Genomic DNA, 25921 nt, shown 5'->3' with positions numbered 1-25921 from the left:
TTACAAAAAACAATATTTGCACATACTAAAAGTTAGCAAAACCTTTTTTGTAGGGCGTAGTCTGGAAAACGAATGCTATTACATCGTGAGCTTCACCCGGGCCGCATTATATGTTGTTCAGGCCTGGTGTTCTATGTCATTCCACATTTTCTAATCAGACCTTGTGGTTTTGGTGCACGTTTCCGCAACGGAGCCGCCCCCAGCCGATAATTGCGCCTTGCTGTCAAACACAAAACCTATAGAGCAGCAAATTGGCTCTCGAGACGTTCCAATGCATATTATCACAGCTAAAGGTCGCCATGATTAATGCATAACTGCCTGTCATCCCCCGAAAAGGCTGCTTATAAAGTGAAACACGCCCGTTTATCGATTTTCGGGCTTTTTGACGTCTCGAATTACGGGAAGCCCTTTTAAAAAGCGAATTCCATTAGGACGCGGTGCCAGTCATGTATGTAGTCCCATCCTGCGGTTCGTGGAACTTCGTAAGGGCCATTTGCAATCCTATACTTTGCCCGTTCTTTTACACAAGATGAAGTAAAGATCTTTTACAAGAGTTCCGATCATTTTTTACTTTTTTTTTTATTTGCTCTAAGCTCCAACCGTTGTTTTATTGAAAATGTTATGTATTGATTTTAGTGTTTGCTCTTTCGTTTGCGCCACTGCAGAGCTGCCACATAATCTTTGGATCTTAAACAACTCTGCATGTCTTGAATGATGTGTGCACTTAAAATATGTGAAAAACCCTGTTTTTTAAAAATTCTTTGAATATTCTTTAAATTTATTTTTTGTGCAGCTACAAGTCATGTGATGACAAAACAAATAATGATGATTTTAAATTGTGCTGACCATAGCATTCATACTGTTTTGTTTTGGAAGTTCAAATTGTTTTACAAGCAAAATAGGATAGGCAGTTTGAAAACTCGAGACATTACAAGATCATTCTGTAAAGAAAAAAAAAATATATATATATATATTTGACGCAAGCTGCAACACCGGTTCTTTTTAAGGCAAATGATTCACCCTGTGGCTTGCTGTTATTTTTGGAATTTTATTGTTCATTTACGGGCTGCTGATGGTTTAGGTTTCAATAAAGACACACCCCCGTGTAAAGCATCGGGTATCGGTTACGATCCGATACTATCGTACATCCCTCGTCCTAACGACAAAATTTTCCCTTATTTTACAACCGCTTTTTATCCTGCAGACTGGAGCTGTACCGCAAGGTCCCGAACCTGAGGATATTAGCGTGCGGTGGCGATGGAACCGTAGGTTGGATTTTGTCGGTGATTGACAAGATGAACCTGTCACGACCCCCACCAGTTGCTATTCTGCCTTTAGGGACGGGAAATGACCTTTCAAGGACCCTTAACTTTGGCCCGGTGAGTGGTGACCTTTTATCTGCCTGTTTCAGTGCTGTAAAGACCCAAGGTAATGACTTTTTATTACTGACTTGAGTTAAGTTAACGTAAGTCATTGCTTTTAATTACTGACTTGCTTACATTTTTGGGGTAAAGCGATTGGACTTAAGTCTTTCGGGTAATGAGATGACTTGGCTTTATAGTATTTTGTACAAATTTCTTGCCTTGGCCTGAAGTCAATTTGGCGAATACTTATATTAGAATTAAGCGTTTAATTGACCCATTTTTTGAAAATATTACTTCATTTCTATAGCATATATGATTTTATCATTTTTTCAGTTGGCTTTCACTTTGTTCCTGTAGTCAGTGTTTCTCAACCCATGGATGGCGACTCAAAGTTCGGTGGCTGTTAAATTTGATTGGGTTGCGTACTGCAGTAGTTTTGTATGGTTAGATTTATGGAGATTGGTTCGGAGCAAAGTTCATCTAAATTTTGAGAAAGTTGGCAAAGCAAGGCGATCTCTCTTTGAGCTGTCCACCTGTCTTGGTCTTTATCCCCAGTTTAGTAAACCCAGTCATAACCAGCTTATTTTATCCACGATATATGGTTATTGGTTAGATTTAATGAGATTATTTTTTAAGCAAGATTACCGCAAAATTTGAGAAAATTGGCGAAGCAATACTAACGCGCTTAAACTGTTCACATGTTTTAGTCGTCACCCCCAGTTAAGGATTTTTTTATTTTTTATTTTATATGGTTTGAACTGTCTACCTGTTTTGTAGCAAACCCTTTCTGACCGCCTTATTTACCCAGGGCTACTCGGACGAACCGATCCACAAAATACTTCACGGCGTAGAAGAAGCAAAGCTGGCCAAACTCGATCGCTGGAAACTCAGAGTGGAGAAGAACGAACAAGCACTCGTTACGCCACGCCACGAGGACACTGATGACGTAATACTACGTAACAATACTCGCTCGTGACGTCGAAATCTTTACTGGTTACTTTTTTTCCATTCGTAAATTAACAAGACCAGCATTTATACGGTTCTTAGCAGTACCAGCCTGTAATGTAACCTAATCCCATTGTTACATTACAATAACTATTCATTACGTAACACTGCCCACTGGTTGCGCAACAATACACCTCCGTTACGAGACAGTACCTTTCGGTGACGTACCAATACCACTTGTGACGTAACAATACCCTGCCGTTACAAAACAGTGCCCACCAATTACACCTACTGGTGATGTCACAATACTCACGCCCGCTGAGCTTTACCAATAGTTATAAACATGTGTTGTTGTATATTTTGTGACGACACAATTTCTTTACCAGAAGTTACAATGCTATAGCTTGTGTCATTACAATAAACGCCACAACACATTGACTGCATTAAACCATAAAAACTTCTGCAAGACAGCTCTATAAGTTGCTTAACAATAATTTTGTCTGTCATGAGAAGTAGATAGGTGCGATATCTAACACCACCTACTTCGTGTGTGAATTAGTCTTCCCTGTGTTGTTGTGGCGGTTTATTTTATATGTGAATCACGGCAGGCTTAACAGTAGTTTGAGGCTTGCCACTCGAATACTGTTATGGGTACTTTGCCAATTTCAGTAAAACGTGTTAATCTTACACTCAATTTATAAAGCTTTCGATGTGCAAACCTACCATGGGGTAACAGCATTATTTCTGTTTGATATGCTGTCGCTATTTATAATTACTTGGATCAGTACCGACTATGGATAACCGATATTTTACTATTTTTCGTTACCGAAACTCCATATATTAGACGAAACGTATCGCGATTCGATACCAAATGACGTCATTATTATGCTTAAACAAACTAAACAGTGAAATTAAAATATTTAAAGCATTTTTTATAAATTATTACGTAAAAATCTGCATTGCATTAAAAAGTTTAGTTACCTCCAGATGTTCACCTATTCTTTCTGCCAACTGGAGCCTTATCTGTTTATTTTACAAACGATAAAACGTTAAATGTGTTTGTTCCGAATAGAAACATTTACGACGCGCATTTATTGACAGCAGACTTGGACAATTAGATAATTCTAGTTTTCTAAATCATTGAGTCAGATCCAAGTGCTGCTAATTCTAATTCTAATCTAGTTCGTGAATTGCATGTGTGCTATAATTCTAATCTAATATAAAAAATAAATAAATCCTTTAATTACAATTCTAAGATAATTCAAAAAAGCTAAAATAAATCTAGTTATCCGAGTCTGATTGGCAGCCTTGGTTTCGACTCGGAATACATCGATTCACCAAGCTAAATTAGTTTACTCCGAAACCATTTATCCATTATAACTTTAACTGAAATCCGATTAAACTAATTTTTCTTTTTCAGAACTCTCTTTCTGCCGAGGAACCCCAGATAACTGGGGTAGACAAACCACCGCTAGACGTTGTTAACAACTACTTCAGCATCGGATCCGACGCACAAGTCACCCTCTCCTTCCACGAATCCAGAGGTACGGGGTTCGAATCCCGGGTCGGCCGATTAAGGCAATTTTATTTAATTTAGACTTTGCATAAGTTTTTCACAATTTTTTCTTTGTTGTGATGTCACGTAAAATGTTTACAGGGTTATTTTTGTCTTAAAAGTCATATATCTCTATTGTTAGGAAAACACGACATTATAAACAAATCTTGGATATAAAAAACAAGTCAGAACATATAAAAGCAGTACAGAATGTCTGATCTGGTTTACTCGGGTTTTAAACTTTGAGTTTTATTGTTAATATACGCGTCAACGGAACAGTGATCGACCAGCAGAAAACACTGCCAATGGTTTAGGATTCCATGAAGATACGCCCTTTTATATGCATTGAATAATATCATCCCTGTAGAAAGAGTTTATATACGGAGTCTGCTTATACTTTACCCAGAGGCGCACCCTTCCAAGTTCAACAGCCGCATCGGAAACAAGATGTATTATATGAGGAGGGGAGTTTACGAGTACGTGAACCGACAGCAGAAAGACCTCTCCAAGCACATAACCGTCGTGGTGGGTACAATCGAATATTTTCTCTTGAGAGCATAATGGTTGGAGGTTGTAGTAAGACGTAGTAAGAATATCAAAGCCCATACAGAAGTAGGATGCATTTGAACGTTTCGAATAACTATTTATTTGTTTTTAACACTCTTTTAGAAGTATAGGTATCATTTTTATGTTAAAATTGAATTAAGAGTTATTCGAAACGTTTAAAATAATACATTTTAGACGACCAAACAATAAACTGGCTGGCCAACATCTGCCCCAAAATCTAGCCCAGGATATTGAAAAATCTTGGCTCACACGAAACAACAACAACAAAATAATACATACTTCTATATGGGCTTTGATATACTAACTGAATCTTCTTTTCCTTTTGGGGATAAGCTAAGTGTCAAGTTTTAGCCTAAGGAGCCCACTATAAGGCGGTGGTTCCATGAAACAACTTCGTGGCCCACTAAGAAATATAAACAATACCTGTTTTGCCATATTATTATTGTTCACGTGCAAAGTTAAAAGCGCCAGCCATATCACACTACTCTGACAATTGTTTTTGCTATCGTATTGGTATTGGTAGTTATAAATATTGTTAAATAAAATTGTGACTCATTTGATCAAAAATATGAAGTATTTATTCAAAAGTATGAATTATATATAATCAAAGATATGAACTTTCTAAACAAATTTTAAATTATTTGATCACAAATATAACGCATAGGAGGAAACAATGGTACTTTTTATTTTTAATCTTTTCTTTTCAAGTGCCCTTAAGCAATGTCCGACTGTACAAATAATACCTTACTTAAAAGCAGGTGCATAGTAACTTTTAAACTAATCCTGACTTTTTCCAGTGCGACGGCGTCAACATAACGCCAAAGATCCGAGATCTCAAGCCTGTTTGTATCGTCTTCCTCAACATACAGCGATACAGTGCCGGGACTTCCCCCTGGGGTCATCCCACCGGCACCGAGTTCACCGTTCAACGTCACGACGATAAACTCATCGAGGTTCTGGCCTTCAGTCTCAATCAACTGGTCAGTTAAACACATTTTTGCCGCCATTTTTTAGCCTGTGATTTTTAAATGATAAACTCATCACGTTCGGGCTTTCAGCCTCAACCAATTGGTCAGTTAAGCACGTTTTGGCCGCCACATTTTTTTGTATTTTTTCTGATAACCGACATTTTAAAATAAACCGATTCCAAATGACGTCATTAATATGGGTAAATAACAAACTGTAACTTACAAACGTAGTTATTTTCAAGTGGTTGCAAAAAAGGCTTTATCACTGACACTAGGAAATCCAGCCATACTTTAATTGTTAACTTGATATGTGTGTGTGTGACGTCACAATTGCAGGGCATGATATTCGTGGGCGGTCACGGCGACAGGCTGTGCCAGTGCAAGGAGGCGTACATCCGGACCTACAAGACCTTCCCCGTGCAAATAGATGGGGAGCCGTGCAGGTGAGAGAGTACTGCGCCGCTGCGGATCGAGCAGTTTGTTTCCAGGGCCGATTTTTAATTACTGGGTTACACTATTCACGGATCTGTAAAGTAGCTTGACAATGGATTGCAAAGCCAACAAGGTTGAGCAGATTGACGTCATCTTAAATAAGACATTTCGATACGATGTTGCACCATCTTCAGTTTCAGTTAATGATACAAGTTCGTATCGAAACGTCTTTCTCAAGATGATGTTGATCTACTCGTCCTTTTTGGCTTTGTAATTCATATCAAGTCAAGATTAACTTGTAAGCCCAATGGTTCATTTTTAGAGGTATTTTTGCAATTGATTTTTAAGGACAGGTTTTTTAAGGTTTGGCTTTGGTGACCGTTTGGAAATTTGAACAGACTGCCACTATTTCATCCATATACACAGTATATAAACTGCTAATTCGCTGTTCTAGTGACAAAAGTATAGAGATATTTAAAAACACCGTTGGACATATTTGAGAGACCGTTTCGATGCCTTAAAAGCAGGGCTGGGGAGCCACCGTAAAATAGCATTAGCTCCGGCTCCAGCTCCGAACTCATCAGGCAATTATTAAATGGCTCCGGCTCCAGCTCCGGAGTCGTAAAACCCAATCCTTTGGCTCCGGCTCCAGCTCCGGAGTAGTAAAACTCATATCCTTTGGCTCCGGCTCCAGCTCCGGAGCCATCAAACACACACCCAATGACTCCGCTCCAGCTCTGGTGCCACCAGTCACTTATTCAATGGCAAGTTTTAAAAATTGCTTTTGGCTAACTAACGTTGGAAATGGAACAAAATATAATTTATTAGCTTTAACACCACAAATTGAAAAATGGCTCCAGCTCCGGCTCCAGCTCCACAAAAATAATAAAAACGGCTCCGGCTCCGGCTCCAGCTTCACAAAAATAATAACAATGGCTCCGGCTCCGGCTCTGGCTCCAGAGAAAATGCTTAGCTCCGGGCTCCAGCTCCGGCTCCCCAGCCCTGCTTAAAAGTTCTTAACGTTAACATCGATCCCTGAATAGCGAAACCTAGTATCCATCCCTTTACTTGTTTAAATTATATTGGTCATTTGAATACAAACTCTTAGTTTATTTCAGGGTGGGTTATTCTTTAATTGTTTGTAGGTCATACATTTTAATTTACATATAGAGCTATCTAAAATTTATTAAGTTCTTCTGAACTAAAAAAATAAGAACCAGTGTTTTGATAAAACGCTGTATATTGCAGCATAGATTCCAATACTGACTGTAGCGTATTTTGCAACATATCTTTACGCTACATAACAGAAGGAATATATTAAGTTAATTAATAAAAATATGGTGTAATTTCAGGTTAAATGTGTTAAATTTACGTACAAGCGTTAGAACGACTTAAAGTTGGAAAATCGTGTAAGCGTGCACTTAAAAAATTGTTTGATATATTTGTGACGCTATTTATCTGTAAACCAACAGAATTTCTTGTCGAACAATTTTTCTTTCGAAACTATTTATTTCTTAGATTTTTTATGAAAATTTGTTGATCGAGAAACTGTTTGATTACTTTGTAATCGCCAGACAAACAATCAGAATCTGATGTGCGTGCTAAATACTTGCCCTCCCACCCAGTTTGATTTTAGCTACAGAAATAGACGACAAAAACTAATATTGAAAAAAGCGAAATCTATAAACCAGTTTAAACAACGCCTTCAGTTGTTTTTTTCTCACACAACATGAACTTTACACAAACTTTATTTTAAACTTTAATTCAACATCAGCCCTGATTTCTTTTGCTAGGTTAAACCCTTCCAATATCAAGTTCGAATTCTTCAATCAAGCAAACGTACTTTACAAGTCCAAGAGACGCCCGTCCACTGCAATGGAGTAAGTTGGCGTTATTTTATAGAAATTGACTTTCAATTTGTCCGACTTTTTTGGAAAATTACGTCGTATTTATCTTTTTTTAAACTATTTTTTCATTTCTTTTTTTAATGCAGTTACACAAATGGTAGCCAGTTCGGTATTTGCTTTGGTGTAAATTATTTAAAAAAGTTAGTTTGCAAACTATCTTACAATTGAAAAAAAAATATTAAACCTTTTTTATTTGTGAAATGTTAGTTAAAGATAAAAAATAAAAAATATGAAAGTTTTTCCTAAGAAAATAATATTTTTCACGACTGCGAGGTGCGTTTCTTGGAGTAAAATTTCAAAAACTATAAAAAACAACAATTTTCATGAAGTTTATTTGTCAGCAGCGTTAAATTTTACGCTGTTTTTTTTCTTCCAAACAGACCGAACCAACACGAACAGATAAAGATACGACTTAACATGGTTTCAAACACAGATTTCGACGAGCAATATGGATCCAAATCAAAACTAGTCCCGAAAGGTGAGTTTGGCTTTTTCAAGTTCCTTTTTTGTAATCCCACAAAAATTGCCTTTATATATAAGTCAGTGTTTTCAACCTATGGGTTGCGACCCGAAATTGTGCCGCCGTGTGATTTCGTTGGGTCGCCAGTAGTAGTGCGCATGGTTTGGATCATCTTAATTAAATTCGAGTTTATATTTCTATTCTTACATAAGTTTAGTGAATAGGATAATAGAATTGGGTCGCCAAAGCTTCGTTTTTATACTAGAGCTTAGTTATTGAGTAGCCACGAAAAAAGTTAGAGAAACAGTTATATAGATTAAGGGTTATCGTATTTTAAGTTTTTTTACGTAGTCTTAAAAAGGTACCTTTCCTTGGTTTCGAACCCCAAGCTAGTTTTTGTTGGGCACAAAATGCTAACCGTTACAACATCGACGTGATGGTTTAAAGTGCTTTTGGTAAATTTGTTATATACCTATTAAAATTCGAAATAAAAAACGAAGTGCGTCCACCGGGTTTCGAACCCGGAACTTTTGCTTGGAGGTGACCAGTGCACATCACTTTGAAAACTCAAAATCTAGTGCATGGATTCCCAAACTTTTTTGGTCTGTGGCCAAGTGTCTATTTAATAGCGATTCGTGGCTCACCAGCACGTGCTCTAAATTTGGACACATACATTTTCTATAAACATTTAACTCAAAAACGCTTGAAAAACGCAAGGTTGGCAACGTTGCTACTCGCCCACTTTGAACTGCTATCTCCAACACAGCAGATAAAACCCATTGTTAGGCCTTTCTTGCTAAATAATTATTGTTTTTCAAAATAAAGCGCATAATATCTACACAGTATAACAAAACAGTAGAATCTGTTCAAATGGCTCTGTGGCCTGTTGACAATGTATTGGTGGCCTAGTTCTCGGCCATGGCCCACAGTTTGGGAACCACTTATCTAGTGCGTCTTATTAATCACTGTTGTTGTTTTCAGCCACGCCTTTCCTTGTCACTGTAGCGATGAGCAATTCAACCCTGGATGTGCTGCGAGTGTGTTTGGACAACCATAACGCGGTATTTATTCATTTTGTGATGTTTAACTTGATTTTCCAGTGTTGTTAGCAGGTCATTTTGAAATGTCTCAACTCCCTGTCAAGTCTTTAGCGAAATCTAACAAGTTAAATCCCATCATTGGTTGCCAAATTCAAGTTATTATGTAGAGCAAGTTAAGTCGTTGACATAAAAATATTTTAACGAATAAAATTGCGAAGCTTATCTGTGTATGAGCAGTATCTAAACTACAAATAAACTAAAACGTAACATACAGCAAGCAAATCAATTTATGCGCAAAACTTTAGTTAAAGTGCCCAATTCATTAAAAATATTTGATGAAAAAACTTAATTTTAACCCAAATTAGTTGACACAGTGCTTTGAGTACAAGTCAAGTCATGTTTTACAAATGACTTAAGTCGAATCAAGTCATTTATCCGGGAAGGTTTGATTTTGTAATGCGATTTTTGAATATTTTCATCGGATACAAATCTCAATCGGTGTAAACTGTAAATATTAAGCCTTTATGAAAATAATTTGAATTAGGATATATAAACGTTTCGGCAATAGCTCATGCCACCTTTAGTGGAAAAACAGAACAAAAGTTTGTTTTATTAAAATTCCTAAGATAACCTGTGTCAAATGGAAATAGTTCGCAACTTCGATATTTTATTACTAGGCGCCGACGTTTCGATAGCTTATACCGGTAGTCTTTTTAAGGTCAATTAAGTTGCCAACCGACGTATTGCGTTTCAAAGCCTGACAAACAGCTTATTGGTGAAAATTAAAACAAATTGTGAATAGCTTTTTAGCATTGCTATTTATCAATGAAGTTTCCAAATTTGGAATAAAAGCGTTTTGTGATTTAAAATTATTTTAAACACTTATATTTTTTTATTAAGTTTGTAGCGTAAGAACAATTTATGACATTAGAATAACTTATAACCGAACAACAATAAGGTAATTTTAACATGATCCGTTCAGTAAACTCGTCAAGGCGCTGTTAGGTAGTTTATAATTACAATTGTCACTCCATAAAGGCCACTGACCCTTTTAAACAAATGAAAAAAGACAAAATCTGCTTCTCCTGTTTAATTTGCCCTTTAACAAAAGGTTATACAACCCGACGTTTGCAGTAGCTCTTTTGTTATTTAAAGCCAGCTTCCACCATAGTTGGACGGGTTCCCTGCAAAACATTAGTCGAGCGCCCGAAAGTATTATCGTTAAATTTATTAAGGTCATGCGGACAATTTGCCTGTAGGTCAGTGCTTCTTAAGCATTTTAACCTGACAGACACATTTCTTCCTTGGAATATTGATCAAAACAAGATCTTTTAAATAGAGAAATTTGCAATTCGAATCAGTACATGGCAAACGTGGTAGAGCAGTTTTGTTTTTGATCGATTAATGCTGGACGTTGCGTGATATCCTTGATATGTCCATCCAAATCCTTGTCATGTCGACTGATTTCGGTCAGCCCTAACTTTCAAGACAAATTCATGTGACGGGCCCCTTCAATTTGTTTAATAAGCAGTTGATCAAGAAAAAATCGGCATAAAGAGTAGCGCAACATACCGAGATAAGGTCACTGGTTTCGCTTCAATCTATTTAGCTATTTTGTGTTGTGTTGCGGTTTGAATCGATTTATTCGCGCGCTCAACTTTGGCATTGACTTTAATGGATGATTTACTTACTCTTTTCTCTCTGATGTTTTTCAGTCGGACAAGGGAGACTCAAACTCGGATCGTTGGTTTTTCCTCGATTGTAAGTATACATTGGAGCATAATAGCTGGAGGTTGTACTTATACGTAGAGTGAATATCAAAGCCTATACAGAAGTATATAATTATTTAGGCTTATTAACAACAGCAATTGTTAGAGTTTCCGATCATTTCGTCATTTTCATTCAAGCAAAAACAGGTTAGGCTAGATAAACTAGTAACCTGTGTTGAGGTTCGAACTTAAGACCTCGGCCATACTGCCTTTACAGGCTGATTTTGTTTCACGCGTGCATTTAGTCTTGGCATATTTTCGAAATATTAAAATGCCAAAATCAAACAAGCTTGCCTTGAGGTTCGAACTCACGACCTCGACAATACTGTAGTTACTGTAGGCTGATTTTATTTCACGCGTGCAATTAGTCTTAGTCTTAAAACTCCGGCCCACCAAAGAGTTGTAGTTCCCTGCGATAAAAGGTTAATCTCTTAATGGTTTTATTGACGTTGATTTTAAATAAATGTTGGTCTCGTTACAAATTACTAATTAGGAAGGAAATAGCGGCTTAGCAAAAACTGGGCGGAAAATATTTTTTAACAAATAAAGTTCATCTATACGTTGTTTTCTGCTTAAATGTACAGCTTCTTGGCAAACATTAACCATATTCCATTATTCGCCGTGTTTTTTTTTTAAAACACTGTGTTAAAATTACATCTTTGTACCAAGTTTAAAACATAATTTAGCAAACCTAGCCAGATTAATAAGAACATAGGTGCATACAGTGCGAATTTAAGGCATATTTAATAAATAATTGATATATATATTCGACAAAGAAAAGTTGTATCGAATCAACTGAAGTAATATATATACTGTGTATTATATACTGTATATTTGTTCATTTTAGAGTTAAAGTAACATCGAAATAAAATAAAGCACAAAAAAAATCACTATAAAATTGCTTCGTCGAAAACTTGGAATTTTTTAGCGAGCGACGAAGAAAAGTTTTACCGGATCGACCGCGGTCAGGAGAATCTGCATCTAGTTTGTGACGTCATCACCAGCGAAAGGGAACTCTACATTCTCGAGGTCCAAGACCCGCTCACGCCACCTGTACTCGTAAGTATGATGTACGATAATATCGGATCGGGACCGATACTCGATACCAGATGCCAACTATAGCATATGTATTCGCACGATACTAGGCTGATTTCGGTTGGAGTTTGGGAAAAAATTTTTAACCTTATTGTGACTGGCTTAGGTTTGATTACAGTAGAGCCTAATAGTTGTTAGTCTAAATTTGATCTAATTACGAATTTGTTTTATTTTCGACGTTTATCTTATGAAGTTAGGCAGGTTTCCTAACTCTGATTTGTCAATTTATTATATAAAAAATTCTAAAAAAAATTCGGTTTACCATGGTCCACGAAACCGAATTTTTTTAACAAAGTTAGGATAAAACACTTCTTATTATTTGCAGCACTTTCCTCTTCGAACTCGCGCAATCGATCGTAGATCAATTCAATTCCGAGGAAGGATTCAAAGCGACTCGGGTCTCCAGGCTTACAGGTACTCGTTTTTCTACTCGACACCTTTTAGATCTACACAACTCGTTCTATAGTTTCGAATAATACTCGCATCATTGTTACTTGTCTTGAATTTAATTGCTACTCGTCTTGAATTTAATTGCTACTCGTCTAAGTTACAGTTGCTACTCGTGTGTGTTTCAGTGGCTACTCGTGTGTGTTTTACTTTTTTGCTCGTGCAATTCAGGTACTCGCATTAATACACTTTTGCGAGTTTTAACTCGATAATTGTACGAGTTCAACTTGCACTAGTTTCATAATTGCTGCTCTCATAACGTTTTTTACTCGCTACTTACATGAGTAAAAAATCGCTCGTCGTGATATACAGCTACTCGTACTTCTGATCACACTTGTTGGAGTTTTAACGCGATAACTACACGAATTTTTACTCTGCTTGCGGAAAGTCTACATAAATTCAGTTGGACTAATGAGTATTGTAGTGCAAGCAAGGTTAGGCTATAAAAACAACTTTCCTGTGGTGAGGTTCGAACTCACGACCTCGGTCATATCGGGATCGCCGCTTTGCCAACTGAACTACACAGGCTCAGAGGAGAGCAAGTCGAGAAACAGCCAGACCACTGATGCCTGCTGCATCCTGCTCGTACAGTAATATACGGTGGCATAGCAGTCGTGTCTCTCTAACGTTGTTTATTTTTTGTTTTAGTGATGATGCTCTTGTTGACCTTAGCGAAGTTGCAAAGGTAAGGGTCGTTTGTATTTTCCTTATTTATCTTCATTTGTCTTTTTTATTAAAGGACATGGTTAGTTAATTTTTTCCCCAAACTTAACACTTTGGTTGATGGTACAACAAGAGCATAACCGATGTGTTTTCCCAAATGTTTAATTGTCCAGTTTTCACTCCACCGCATAAAAACCAACATCGATTAATTACAGATTTAAAAATATGCGATCTAATGAAAACAAGGTTATCAGGCGCGGCTTGTGTGTGTTAAGATCTTGCAATTGCTAACATTCGCTTAATCCTAAGTCTTCTCCCTTTATTTACGTTAGCATAGTTGTTTACATCCTAAATTTTGGTAAACTCTAGAAAAATATATTTTAAAATAAACTGTTAATTTAAACTATTGTATAACATTACAAGCATTGTTTTATTGTTTAAAAATATCTAATTGTCCAGTTTTCACTTCACTAAGTAAAAAACAAAATCAATTAGTTACAGATTTAAAGATATGTGAACGAACGGAAATTCCAACATTCGGTGCGGCTAGTTTGTGTTAAGATCTAACTATCGCTAAAACCCAAGTCTCCAGTTAAAGTCGAACGCAAGCAAATCCTTCCTTACACACTGCGCCTTAATTTCTGCAGAAAATCTCGGCCACTCGCCAGACGCACTCTGCCGACGACGAGTCGCCGCATCGGCTCAAGCCCGCTCCCGGCAGCCCTCAAGTAGTCAACTCGCGCAGCTCCTTGTCGCCGCTAGATGTCGTCTTCGAGCAAGCCGACGACAACAACAACACCAACGACGTTTCCGAAGGCTTCGAGCCAATTTCCGAGAAGACCCCGTCGCAATCGGACCCCCCCGATGGCGATTATGACGCCATAGAAGAACCCCAGGCCCCTGTGGAGTCTAAAGCAGCGCCGAAGGAGAAAGATGAGAAAATTAAGGCGCCGGAAACTTGTTCGTCTTGGTCTTCCATTACCAACTCCCCGGTCGCGCGATCTAGAGGGGTGAGTTGTGGGTGTGAATGTACGATAATATCGGATCGGAGCCGATACCGATACCAATGACGTCATTACTTTTGTAAAATAATCGATACTTAACTGATGTAGGCATTTAAACTTTGGTTCGCGATCCAAGGCAGCGTTTTGTAACTGGATACTTAAATAGAACTAGTCTCTTGCAAATACCAAAGCAATTTTGGGCCAAATACCCTGGAAATAGTTTACCCGTTACTATTCGATTTTATTACTGTTATATGTGATACCTAAGCCGTAACAATTGGTCAAAAGTGTTTAAAAACATACAAAAAAGGACTCCTGCTCTAAAGGTTCTTGATATTCTAGCATTACGTCTACTTTACAAAGAGTTCAATTCTTCCACAATCTTTATAAATGGCCGAATTTGTCTAATTCTAAATAGGGTAATCAGAATGGCACTATATAATGACAAATTGGACTAAATTGTCGACAAGCTTTCGCACAACCGTACTTCATCAGGTCAAAGTAGATTTTTTCAATTTTTTTTTTTTTACTTTAACCTGATGAAGCACGGTTGTGCAAAAGCTAGTCGAGAATACAATACAACTTGTCATGAAAGTGCCACCTGATTATCCTAAGAATCTACTCGAAATAACTCGACCTACTCAACAGAACACTTTAGAGAGCGACTCGTCCTACTCGACATCGAGTAACGAGTACGTCATCCACGATGACGTATTGCCGCGCAACCGCAACGCGTCAGTGATGACGCAACGGGCGGTCTCCCCTAGCAAGTCTCCCCTACGCCCTGCCCACTCCACGCCCCCTGCCTACAAAGGACAACTACTTGGTGCCTACGTAAAGTGAGTCCTTCTAACTACTTAAGGTCGGCTTTCTTAAACAAAGAGAAAGTTGTTTTTAGCAAGTCTTAGTTTGCGAACGTTTCGAATAACAATGGCTGTAGGTTGTAGTTAGACGTGGAATTTTAGCACATGGTCTTGTTGAAAATGTTGAAGTAATTCGTAAATCGCCAGCATGAATAAACATACTTCCTACTTCTAAATGGGCTTTACAATTTATTTTACGCCCAACTACAAACTCCAACCATTAACTTAAAAATTATTCGAAACGGTCACAAAATGCTACCAATTTCTGTAATGGCTTTGATATTTATTCTACGCCCAACTACAACCTCCAGTCATTATGTTTCTAACAAACGTTGCAAACTAAACAAACTCTTTTTGGTGATTAACATTATTTAAATTATCACGCTTTATAAAGCACTTTTAATTACCAAATTATCACTCGACGGGACATTAATTAACTGCATTCGCAAGGTGTTTTTGTCTTAAGTTGAATAACCTTTAAATCAAATGAATGATAATTTCTAACAAAACAATGTTAATAGAATAACATTAGAATGTGAGAAAATAATTAAGGTTAGTAAAATAAGTGTTATTTGTGTTAGTAAACAAAGGTTTTTAGTTGTTTTCAATTTATCTATTTACTGTTTTATTTTTTGTTTCAGTCAAATGGACGAATCTGGCCGGAAAGAAAGCAACAAAAAGAAACACCGCCGGAGTAACACCGACACCGATCCAAAAAAGTAGCGATTTTAAAGTCCATAATATTAGTAGAGTACTTAATAGTTTTAAATTGCGTTACAGCAACCTGATAATTATAGGTAAAATCAAACAACTTTAAAGATTGCTACTAATGCGTCGAAATATCTACAAACATGTTGCTTTGTGTTTAAAAGTCTGCCTATTCAATAACCACTTGGGTAGGACTGTACAGATTTTAAAAGACAGCGTCAAAACAGAGTTAGATCGGTGTACGTATTTAGTTTAGTGGTTCTCAACCTTTTTAGCTTACGGACCGGTAAAATTTTAAAACAAAATGCGCGGACCGGTGGACCTTCAACAATCACAATCAACCCGAAATTTAATTACGACAAAAATATGCAACTTAAAAGCAAAGAATGGAAACTTTAATTTAATGTGCAATTTTCTGTTACCTTTTTTATAACATACGTGTTATAGGCCTACGTGTTTATTGAAGTTTTTTTTACATACAACTTGTCCTAAAGTTGACTTAAACCAGCCATTAACTCATCTTACGTCACAATGCTGCAAATTACGCAACTGGCGAAGTTCTAAATTTGATGCAAGCCTTCAACATCTTCTATTAGCAATTAAGATATAAAATTCTAATATATTTGGCGGACCGGCAGGAAAGTTGACGCGGACCGGCCGTTGAGAACCACTGGTTTAGTGGATTCAGCCACAATAGCCTGACCCGTATACCAGTGTGGTGGAATTGTTATTCAGATACATTGATCACCAAGTCAATCATTTAATTTTGCTCGCAGTATGTTCCATTAATAAAGATAAGGTAGAGTTGAACTGTTGTCAAATGCAATATAAACTAAATTTTAATAAAATTTTATCATAATTTATTAAGGCTCACTACAGTTTTAATTGCATAGTTATTTATATTTCCTTCGTTTACCGAAAATTTACTTAATAAAGTTCTACAAAAAATTTATATTCAGCCCGCGATCGTTATCCCAAACAGTTATCTGTCCCGTGATGGTCAGGGTCAGTCAGGCCTCCCAGTTATCTTGCCGTTTAATGACACAACTTTGTTATCTCATCTCTGGTTAAAATGAATTAAAAAAACTTTTACGCTAAACAGACAAAATGTCCGTCTGATTCTCGAACCAACAAAAGTAGTTAATAAAATTATGTTTTTCAGGGCTCTGAGCGGCGGACAAATGTTGTTGAGCAGCTTTGTCAAAACGATGAAGTTATCCGGCCACAATAACAACAGCAACAATAACAACATAAATGCCTTCAACAAGGAATCCTGTCGCAGCTGCGACGACATGTCACGTCACTGCACACGTCATCAAACCCACAATGACGTCACACGACGTCACAGCGTCGGCGGCCAGCCCTTGCTTCAGCTCGAGCGGGTTTCGAGAAACAAAGTAAGTTCCATTTGTTCCTGGTTAAGGTAATTTTTGTTGGCTAAGGTAATTATTTGTGGGATAAGTGTTAATTTTTGTTGGTGTGGTTACATTTTTTGTTTTTTAAGGTAATATTTGTTGGATAAATTTTTGTTGCTGTTGGCTAAGGTAATTATTTGTTGGATAAGTTTTAATTTTTTATTGGGTTTGTTTCATTTTTGTTGGTTAGGGTAATTTTTTGTTGGATAAATAAATTTTTGTTGGTGTGATTTCATTTTTTGTTGGTTAACGTAATTTTTGTTGGTTAAGGTAATTATGGTTGGATAAATTTTTTTGTACAGTAAGTTTAAGTTATTGTTGGTTTGGTTTCATTTCTTTTCAAAATGTATTTTTTAGTTAGTAATTTTAGTTGGATAAGTTTTTTTGGTTCGTTAGGTTTTAATTTTTGTTGGGTTGATTTCTTTTTTTATTGGTTGAGGTAATTATTTGTTGGTTAAGGTAGTTAAGTTATTTTTTTGTTGGTTCAGTTTCAATTGTTAGTGGTAAAGGTATTTTTTGTAATCTGGAAAAAGTGTATTTTAAAGTCAATTTTAAGATACGCTTTTAAAAAAAGGATTGTAGTCGTCTGTAAACTATTTTTTTTGCCGAATTTGTTCTCTAATTTGTAACCTACATATAACCGTGTACCTTCATTGATATTCTGATAATAATGCGATCAGGGAGCGGCTGACTTTGATAACCTAATGGTCTTTCGCTGCTCCCTTAATCTCCTTCCCAAACAAAGATACGCTACCACTAACTTTTATTTAATCATTTAAAGGTTTCATCTGCTCTGTAGTAAGTGAATTTCCTTGCCTAAATGTTTTGCAACTTAAAAGCACCTTCTGTCTAAATGTGATTTTTGTCGTTTTAAAGTTTTGTTTGATTTACAGAAAACAACTTTGAACCCACCAAATGAAAAAGACCACTCTTGGTAAGCCAATAATATTTAACTCTCTTATTAAATAAACAAACAGAGGCTCTTTTTATTTCCAATGGTAGTTATATAAAAATATTTTACATATAATAAAATTTATTTATTACCAATCTGTAACCGAATTGTTAATTGTTTGATTTTTCCTTTTCCCGTTGTTTTAAACTATGAAATTAATGTATTAAAAGAATATTTTGGTAACCACTATTTTATTTCGTTTCCGCTTTGAAAGTACTCATAATATATTTTTAAAATGATTTTGCTTTGTCGCCAAATCTATTTGGTTTCCATATTTTTAAACTATCCACATTAAACAAAAATACTTATTCCGCATCCACCAATTCTGTGCTGTTAGCGCCAAATCTTTTCCGTACCCGTTCTTTCTAAGCAATTAACCATTTATGAATCAAAAAGTATTTCCGTTTTCGCCGGTTCTATTCAGTCAACCAAATCTATTCCGCAACCGTTATTTTAAACTATTTAAACTCTATAAAACATATTTCCGTTAGCGCCAAATCTACTTGGTTTTCGTTGTTTTTTAACTATTCACAATGTACAATTTTTTTTCCTTTTTTGCCAATTCTTCTCCGTTTCCGTTATTCTTAACTTTGTATAATATGCAAACTTTTTTTCCGTTTCCGCCAATTTTATTCAGTTATTTTTATTTCTTTAAAATTTAAAAAAATATTTCTCTTTCCGCCAAATCTACTCCGTTTCCGTTGTTTTAAGCCGAGGTTCTTAAACTTTTTTTAATGCAAACCGTTATTTTTTTTTTGCTTCGCGTGGACCAATGTGGGCAAAAATTTTTCCAAAATAACGTCGTAGATTGACGTCACAATCAAATAGCCTTCAGGAATATGCTGTTGATTTTATTAAAATGGATTCTAAATACATCCAGTGCTAAAAGTTTTATTTTTAATTAAACACTTTTCTTTAAAAAATAACAAGCCTACTTTTTAAATATACACTAATACTTCAATTTGGTCTTCATGGACCCCTTAAAATTAGTCCACGGACCCTCAAGGGGTCCATGGACCCCAGTTTAAGAACCCTTGTTTTAAACTATCACATGTAAAAAAAAGAACTATTTCCTTTTCCGTCAAATGGTAGCTCCTTATGTTGCAGGGACCTTGTCCTGTTGGACGCAGCCATGCGTGGAGACGAGGAGAAAATGAGACGAGCGGTAGGAGAAGGAGCAGATCTCCTAGCAACGGATGAGAATGGGAGAAATGCTCTTCATCGCGCCTGCTCCTCCACACATCTCGGAATTGTCCGATTCCTTATCAAGAGTAAGTTGGAAAAGAGTGATTAACAAAATGCGTCTACACCAGGGGTTCTTAAACTGGGGTCCGTCGTCTCTTTGGGGTTACGTATAAAGCAATGCACTGATATCTGGGACATACAATAAGTGTTTTATTCAATTTTACATTTCAGCCGCTTTAAGTCAGTCACTTATGAGATATTTTTTGAGATTTGCTTTTATTTTGTTTCGGTAGACTTTTTTTAGATCTTTTTGGTTTTAATTTCGTTTCTGCGATAATAATCGGGATTTTAGCGGATCTAACAACGGAATAATCTAAACTTTGGTGTATATTCTGTAAAATGGATTAAATTAAAACAAAAACTGTTTAATTGAAAACAACACTTTTAATGTAGTTAGACATTGAAATGTAGTTCATTTCAGTTTCACATTTGTTGAACTGAAAATATCGTTTTTTTAAGTCAAAGAATTGCGGTGTTTCCGCGTTAAAAAAAGTTACCCTCGTCTACATTAAGCAAGAACCTTGGTTTTCGCAGAGATGCCGAACATGGTTAACGTCACCGACCAACTTCGACAATCAGGTCTCCACAAGGCGGCGCTAGCGGGCGCATTGGATGTGTGCGAGGAATTGGTGGAGGCTGGAGCTACTATTGGACTTGTTGATTGCATGGTAGGACGCTTTTAGCACTTGCCTACATTCTGGAGTTGATATTACATGAATAGAGTAAATCTAAACTTGAAGTTATGGGGAATATTGAGGCCCATATACAAATAGGTGACGTTTTTTAAAAAAAATGTTTGAAGATTTGTTTGAAACCTTCGCAGAATGCCTCCTACTTTAGGCTCCGATATTCCTCCTATTTAAGCCTTTAGCTATTATGTTCTAAAGTTTTATTCTTTTTTAACTAGTTTAAAAGAACTTAATTTAATTCGGCGAAGTGTTTTACAAAATTTGGTGACAAACAGATTTTTTTAACAGTGTTACTAAAAATAAACGTGAAGTTGTTTAAGAATGCCTAAAGTTTAGCGTTGGTGAGAATGGGCCTTAGTGCATTAGTTTTCAAGAAAATTTCAGGAAAGCAAAAATGCAGCATACAATTAACATTGAATGGTTTAATATTGATGTTACTTTAAACTATAGTTGACCTGGACAAAATCCGGCTCATATTTTGAGAGAATTTTATAAATAAAAATAAGCCTTTACGTTTTTATCGAAAATTTTAGAATATGTTTTGGGTACCATCATCAATGTTAAAATAAATAAATATTAATTCGAAACTTTTAAAATGCTGCCCATAATTTTACCAATGATATGGGATTGGGGGGGGGGTGTTGTTTTGACTGCTAAAAAGTAAAAAAAACATCAACTGCTCCAAATGTTTAGTTTTAACGTGTGTTTGCGCAAAATTAATAACGCAAATTACTAGATTATTCTAGTGTTGTTTATTCAATAATTTATTTCGATTTAATTTAAAATCGCTTCTTTTCATCGCACTTAACATATATATATATACACGCGAACAGAACGCTCCGTTTGCTCGCCCTACATATTTAACCTAAAAATGTAAAATAAACAACGAACATGACAAGTATTTATTACAGCGATTTAATAGAAGAATGTGGTATGGTTGCAGGTTAAATTAATAACAATTGACATGGTTTGCGAACAAACTCAGTGATCGAAAAACTACAGCAGTTTAATATTTTTGTATGCACAGGCCGAACAATCAAACTACGAAGCTTTTCTTTTGATTAGGCTGATTTGTCAACATCCGTGTAACCTAATTACTTTCCTGGTTTTACTATTTTAAATATTCCTAATTTGTTTATTTGTAGTTCGAAAATGTGTATTAAATTGAATTAAAAAGGCGTTTTTTTCATATCAAACAAGAAAATATTTGAAAGCTTACAATTTTTTCCGGTCAAAATTCAAAATTATGCATTTCTAACAAAACTTATTGCTTTTCTATTATTGACAATCTCTGCTCAAGATATCGTTAAAAATCTCGTTCATTAATTTTTTGTTTTAATCAATTTTAAACGACCGCGAACTTTATTAGTTTACGGTCGTTTTGACTAATCTAAAAAAACGTCCCCGTTTTTAAAAAATGTTAAATATTTCACGCTTGGCTGAACAGGGCAAGAGCGTGCTCGATCGAGCGAAGCAAGTGGACAGCCCGCGATTGGTCGATTACCTGCGCACTGTACAAAGTTCAAAGGTCAAGGCGGCCATGATCAGCTCGCCCGAGACCGACATCTAGGAAGCGTGATGTCACAATCTTGCCTGTGTGACGTCACAGTATTGGATGCATGTCGTCACACTGCTGGTTCGAGTTGATATGTATTACGAAGGTTATAGCTTGGTCTGTCTTATATCTCTCGAACCATCTGCTCGTACCATATGACGTATTGTTGCGTCATGACGTCACAACTAAGTATGTGTGTGACGTCATAGCACATAGCAGCGTTCTTTTTATGGCTGTATCTCATTATTTTTCTATCTGCAGTTTATACTTGGCTTCGTGGTTAAGGTCAGCCTCTATATGGTTTCTGTGTATCGCTGATGTTGTCAGAATCAGCCCGAACCGTGTTTTTTTCAATGAAATTGGCTTACGAGTGGGCTGACGTCAGCTTTTTGTTCGGTTCCAGCATCGCGCCGATTACCAAGCGCTTATTTTTGCTTTTTTTTACATTTTTAGGCTTGTTGTGCTCTCCCGGCAGTTATCTGCGCTTAAACGCGGCTTATTTCTTCGCTTCCAACAACTGCGCAAAAACTATGACGTCACGCCAAGAGCTTACGTCATAAGCAACGCTTGTGATTTCCCTAGGTCATTGATCAGAAATCCTCAAGCGCCCACTGTACTACTCTTACCTAAGCGCTACTCGTATTTAGCGCTACTCGTATTACTCGGCTTATTCTCAACTCGTCTCACTCATTCCTTATTTCTTTGCCACTGGTTTAACTGACGTTAGAGTAACCTGGTGATCCAATGTTACCTCGTTACTTTGAGATAGAGTTATTCCGGGACCTGGAATTACCCCGCGCGCGACCTCGGGGTTACCCTGTGAACTCAAGTAACCCTGTGACCCCGAATAACCTTCTTGCCTCGAGAAAGTGTGTAATCGGCTTACCTCTTCGTGGTGAACTTAAACACGAAATTCCTTAAAATCTCGAATATTTCAGCGTTCAAAGCTTTCCAGTTTCATTTTTTCTCGCTAGTTCTTTTTTTATTTTTTTTTTGTCACTTCAGGATTCACCAGGATAGAGCTTTTAATCGCCAGTGTACTTTGCTTACCAGAAACAGCAGCGCCGTCAGTATTTTTTCTTGATGCATTTTCCTTCTGTATGACGCAATCTAGCCAAGTATGACGACATAAAGGCCAACCCACGTTGTACGTTCAAAAGTTTTGCTCTCAAAGCCGGTCAGCAATCGCTGTATTTTGCAAAATATCGCTTAGTTCAAATCTACAGAAGCGCAGTTTGCCAAGAGCAGCGTAAAATAGAGTAAATGACAATCCAGTTGAAATTGGACCAAATGGCAATTTGTAAGTCCGGTGACTTCGTTATTTGTTTGACTTGTGTATGATTGTAAAAGTTTTATTCTATTGTTCTAACTATTTCTTGAATGCACTTTTTACGCGAGACAACATTCAGTTTCTTCCGCCTGGACCAACATCGTAACACGTGGCTACAAATTAAATCTGTAAAATAAATCTGTTTAATTTCTCATGACCCCGTGAAATATGTTCCGTTACATAATAATGGTTTTATGCCCTGTAACATATTTTTACTGAGTTGATAGAAATTGGGACCAAATCCGTATTGTGTCGACCTAAGTCCAAGTTGCGAATTCCTGAGTTTATGAGTTCGAATCCGACATCGAGGTGTTATTACCCTAGGGCTAGGCCTAAGGTTTTCACACTTGGTTTCGAATTCGATTCACAATTAATTGCGTGGGCCAATCTTCTGGTACTTGTTACAAAACGAAATTTCCGTGATAATTTCAAACGTTTTTTGTTACTGTGCGTTATTTTATTTCGAAGGGATATTCCTTTGAGTTTTTCATTCAAAATCAATTTCTTCAGCTTTCCTTTTTTTTCGTTATTCCGCCCTAAGCTTCAAATCACGACTTATTTTGACTTTTCTTTTCGTTTTGTCTCGTTACGTTTTCCGTGCTTTCCACCAATTATATACAGACGGTCTTTCTCACTCGTTTTCTGTGCAATATAAAAAACTAACTTCGAGTGTTTTGTCTTATGAAACAATGAGAAACATACCAAAGGCATTAAGCTATGTTGCCCTAAAATTATAAAAACAAACTCAACGTGGAAAGATCATTCGCGCGCTTATAAAACGGTGAAACAACAAATCAAACACCCTTAAGAAATCCAATTATTACGCCAGAGACTACGGCAAGTTCGCCCTACTTAAGTTGCCATTTAAGCTCAAATGTTACATATTACAGTAAAGTTTGTGCTATATTTACGTGATAAACAAAAATTGCGGAAAAGTACTTTTATGTTACGCCCCCTCATGTGCGCCCAAATAAGAAAAAGATCCAACATATTTTAGAGGCTGTTTAAAACGTGCGCAATTTTTTGCTCATTTTCGCGTGCACGTTTTTGCGCACATTGTGCAAAACAACGCCACGTCCCCTGTTGCAGAGGGGAGCTTGTCGACAAAGTATCATGACACCAATTGCCTGCTGCATCATGTTGGTACAAACAACTTCAAACTGAAGATCTACAGTGCCTTTACATGTCAAGTCAATGAATGATACATAGACAACGTGTACATTGACTGTGACCCAGCCCTTGTGAAGTCGTTTACCGGTTATGTGTTGTGATTTGTCTGCCAGTTAGTCGGTCGTTGCAATTTTCATGCGGCCGCTTACTTACCCCTAACAGTTAAAAGAGAACGATTTTATTCCAGACAAACAGAAGAAAGACTTCTGGCTTTCTGAAATTCGGATTGCCCTTGTACGCAGAGGCGCCGGCAGAACTTTTCCAGGGTTGGGGGCAATATAAATACACATAGTTTAACTTCAGTACCTATGATAATAATATGAACATACGATTTTATATCAGTAGAAGTTTATATACAAATTAATAGTATTCCATTAGTAACTTAGTAAAACTGAGTTACTAAATCCGAAATAATATTTTTAGCCTTTATGTATAAGCTTATTACCTTTATAAACAACAACAATAATCGCATTTTGAAATTCCAGAGGAGGGGCGTGCTGGTACGTAGAATGTGTGACTTAGCCAATTGTATTAGGTCGGACCACTGCAGAAATAATGCAAAACACTATTTTTTGGTTACACGTTCGTGTGCCACAATTAATTTATTAAAATTATCGGATATAACATGCCCCTTGGCAAACTTACAGGTCAATGGAACAACATAACATATATATATTTACTCGCGATTAAATGACCATAGTTCGATTGATACTTTTCGTTAAACAAGATAGAATTCAGGTAGATTTCGCAAATTATCGGGTTTATGAAAAGGTAATAAATTTCCATCTCCGAGCCAACGCCTGTATAGTCCAAGCATATTAAATCACACTAAAATGTAAGAGTGAACAGCCTATTTGTAAACTAGCCAAAGCAGGGTATTTCGACTAGTATGCAATTATTAATTTTTACTATTTGACTCGCAGCCGCGACGCCCAGAAAGGAAAATTTTCCCGACCAGGGTAGAATTGGTCCCTTAGTGCGACGTTGCCAACAAGTTTAAGCGAAACGCTCGAAACGCTCTGATCGTGTAAGGCTCTGGAGTCTTTAAACTCGGGATCAAGACGTCGGGTCTCGTCGTTATACTTGTCCGTAATGATCCACGGGTCGCCTTCCAGCACTTGGTTGACCAGCGACAGCCAGCGCCGCAGATGCTCGCCTTCTCTCAGCAATAACAGGCCTCCCGAGTATTGGCCGCTATCCCGAACGCTCCGGTTTGCGGCGTCGACATCGAACGTCTGAAAGACGCGCTCGGCCGTGTAGGTGTGTTCCAACGTGGAACGTAAGCACATCGAACTGCGACTTTGAGAGCGTGTTACGGTACTCGTGGAAACTCGCTTCACCGGACGTCTTTATTTCGTAGCCTGCGTCCATACAGAGCAGGAAGTCGCCGCTTTGAATTTGTCTAGCGTCATTTCAATCAGCGCGTACTTCCAGGACCAGTAACCGGCTCCTCTCCGCTGTTTGAGAATGTCTCGGTAGCGCTCGGTGAACGCAAGTGGCAAGTCCTCGGGCCCGAGAGCTCGAATGCTGGCGAACCACTCGGTTTGGTTTGCTTCCTTCACAATGCCTTCTTTGAATTGACAAAGCGGTCGTTGCCGTAAGTCCGAAAGTGTATTTCATGATCGCGCTGCGGTTCTCTTATCCAACTTATTCAACTTAACTGAACTGAACTGAACCCAACTGGACAATGGCTGAACTCACTCTAAAAATAATAATATAACGGACAGAAGTTATTATGTTGAACTGTTACTACTGTTCTATGAACCTTAAGCTATCAG

At 37.1% G+C, this 25921-nt stretch overlaps 1 protein-coding gene across 1 annotated transcript in view; it reads left to right on the top strand.

The window, feature by feature from the left end:
- LOC146136724 (diacylglycerol kinase zeta-like) overlaps nt 1-23642 on the top strand; it is a 43750-nt gene extending 20108 nt beyond the window's left edge. The window contains exons 12-32 of the mRNA XM_083395889.1: nt 1205-1379; nt 2173-2310; nt 3730-3853; nt 4271-4389; nt 5229-5411; nt 5736-5842; nt 7625-7711; nt 8119-8216; nt 9180-9259; nt 10954-10999; nt 11936-12066; nt 12428-12516; nt 13198-13234; nt 13860-14222; nt 14865-15055; nt 15721-15798; nt 16950-17184; nt 18096-18136; nt 19262-19425; nt 19934-20067; nt 21536-23642. Coding sequence (XP_083252015.1) covers nt 1205-1379; nt 2173-2310; nt 3730-3853; nt 4271-4389; nt 5229-5411; nt 5736-5842; nt 7625-7711; nt 8119-8216; nt 9180-9259; nt 10954-10999; nt 11936-12066; nt 12428-12516; nt 13198-13234; nt 13860-14222; nt 14865-15055; nt 15721-15798; nt 16950-17184; nt 18096-18136; nt 19262-19425; nt 19934-20067; nt 21536-21658 — 2743 coding nt within the window. The 3' untranslated portion in view covers nt 21659-23642. The remainder of the gene's footprint in view (nt 1-1204; nt 1380-2172; nt 2311-3729; nt 3854-4270; nt 4390-5228; nt 5412-5735; nt 5843-7624; nt 7712-8118; nt 8217-9179; nt 9260-10953; nt 11000-11935; nt 12067-12427; nt 12517-13197; nt 13235-13859; nt 14223-14864; nt 15056-15720; nt 15799-16949; nt 17185-18095; nt 18137-19261; nt 19426-19933; nt 20068-21535) is intronic.
- The last annotated feature ends 2279 nt before the right edge of the window (nt 23643-25921 follow it).

Source organism: Ascidiella aspersa, chromosome 8 (assembly GCF_963924565.1).
Source record: "Ascidiella aspersa chromosome 8, kaAscAspe10.2, whole genome shotgun sequence".
Taxonomy (NCBI): domain Eukaryota; kingdom Metazoa; phylum Chordata; class Ascidiacea; order Phlebobranchia; family Ascidiidae; genus Ascidiella; species Ascidiella aspersa.
Note: the sequence above shows the minus strand (reverse complement) of the source record. Positions and strands in the feature narration are given on the sequence as shown.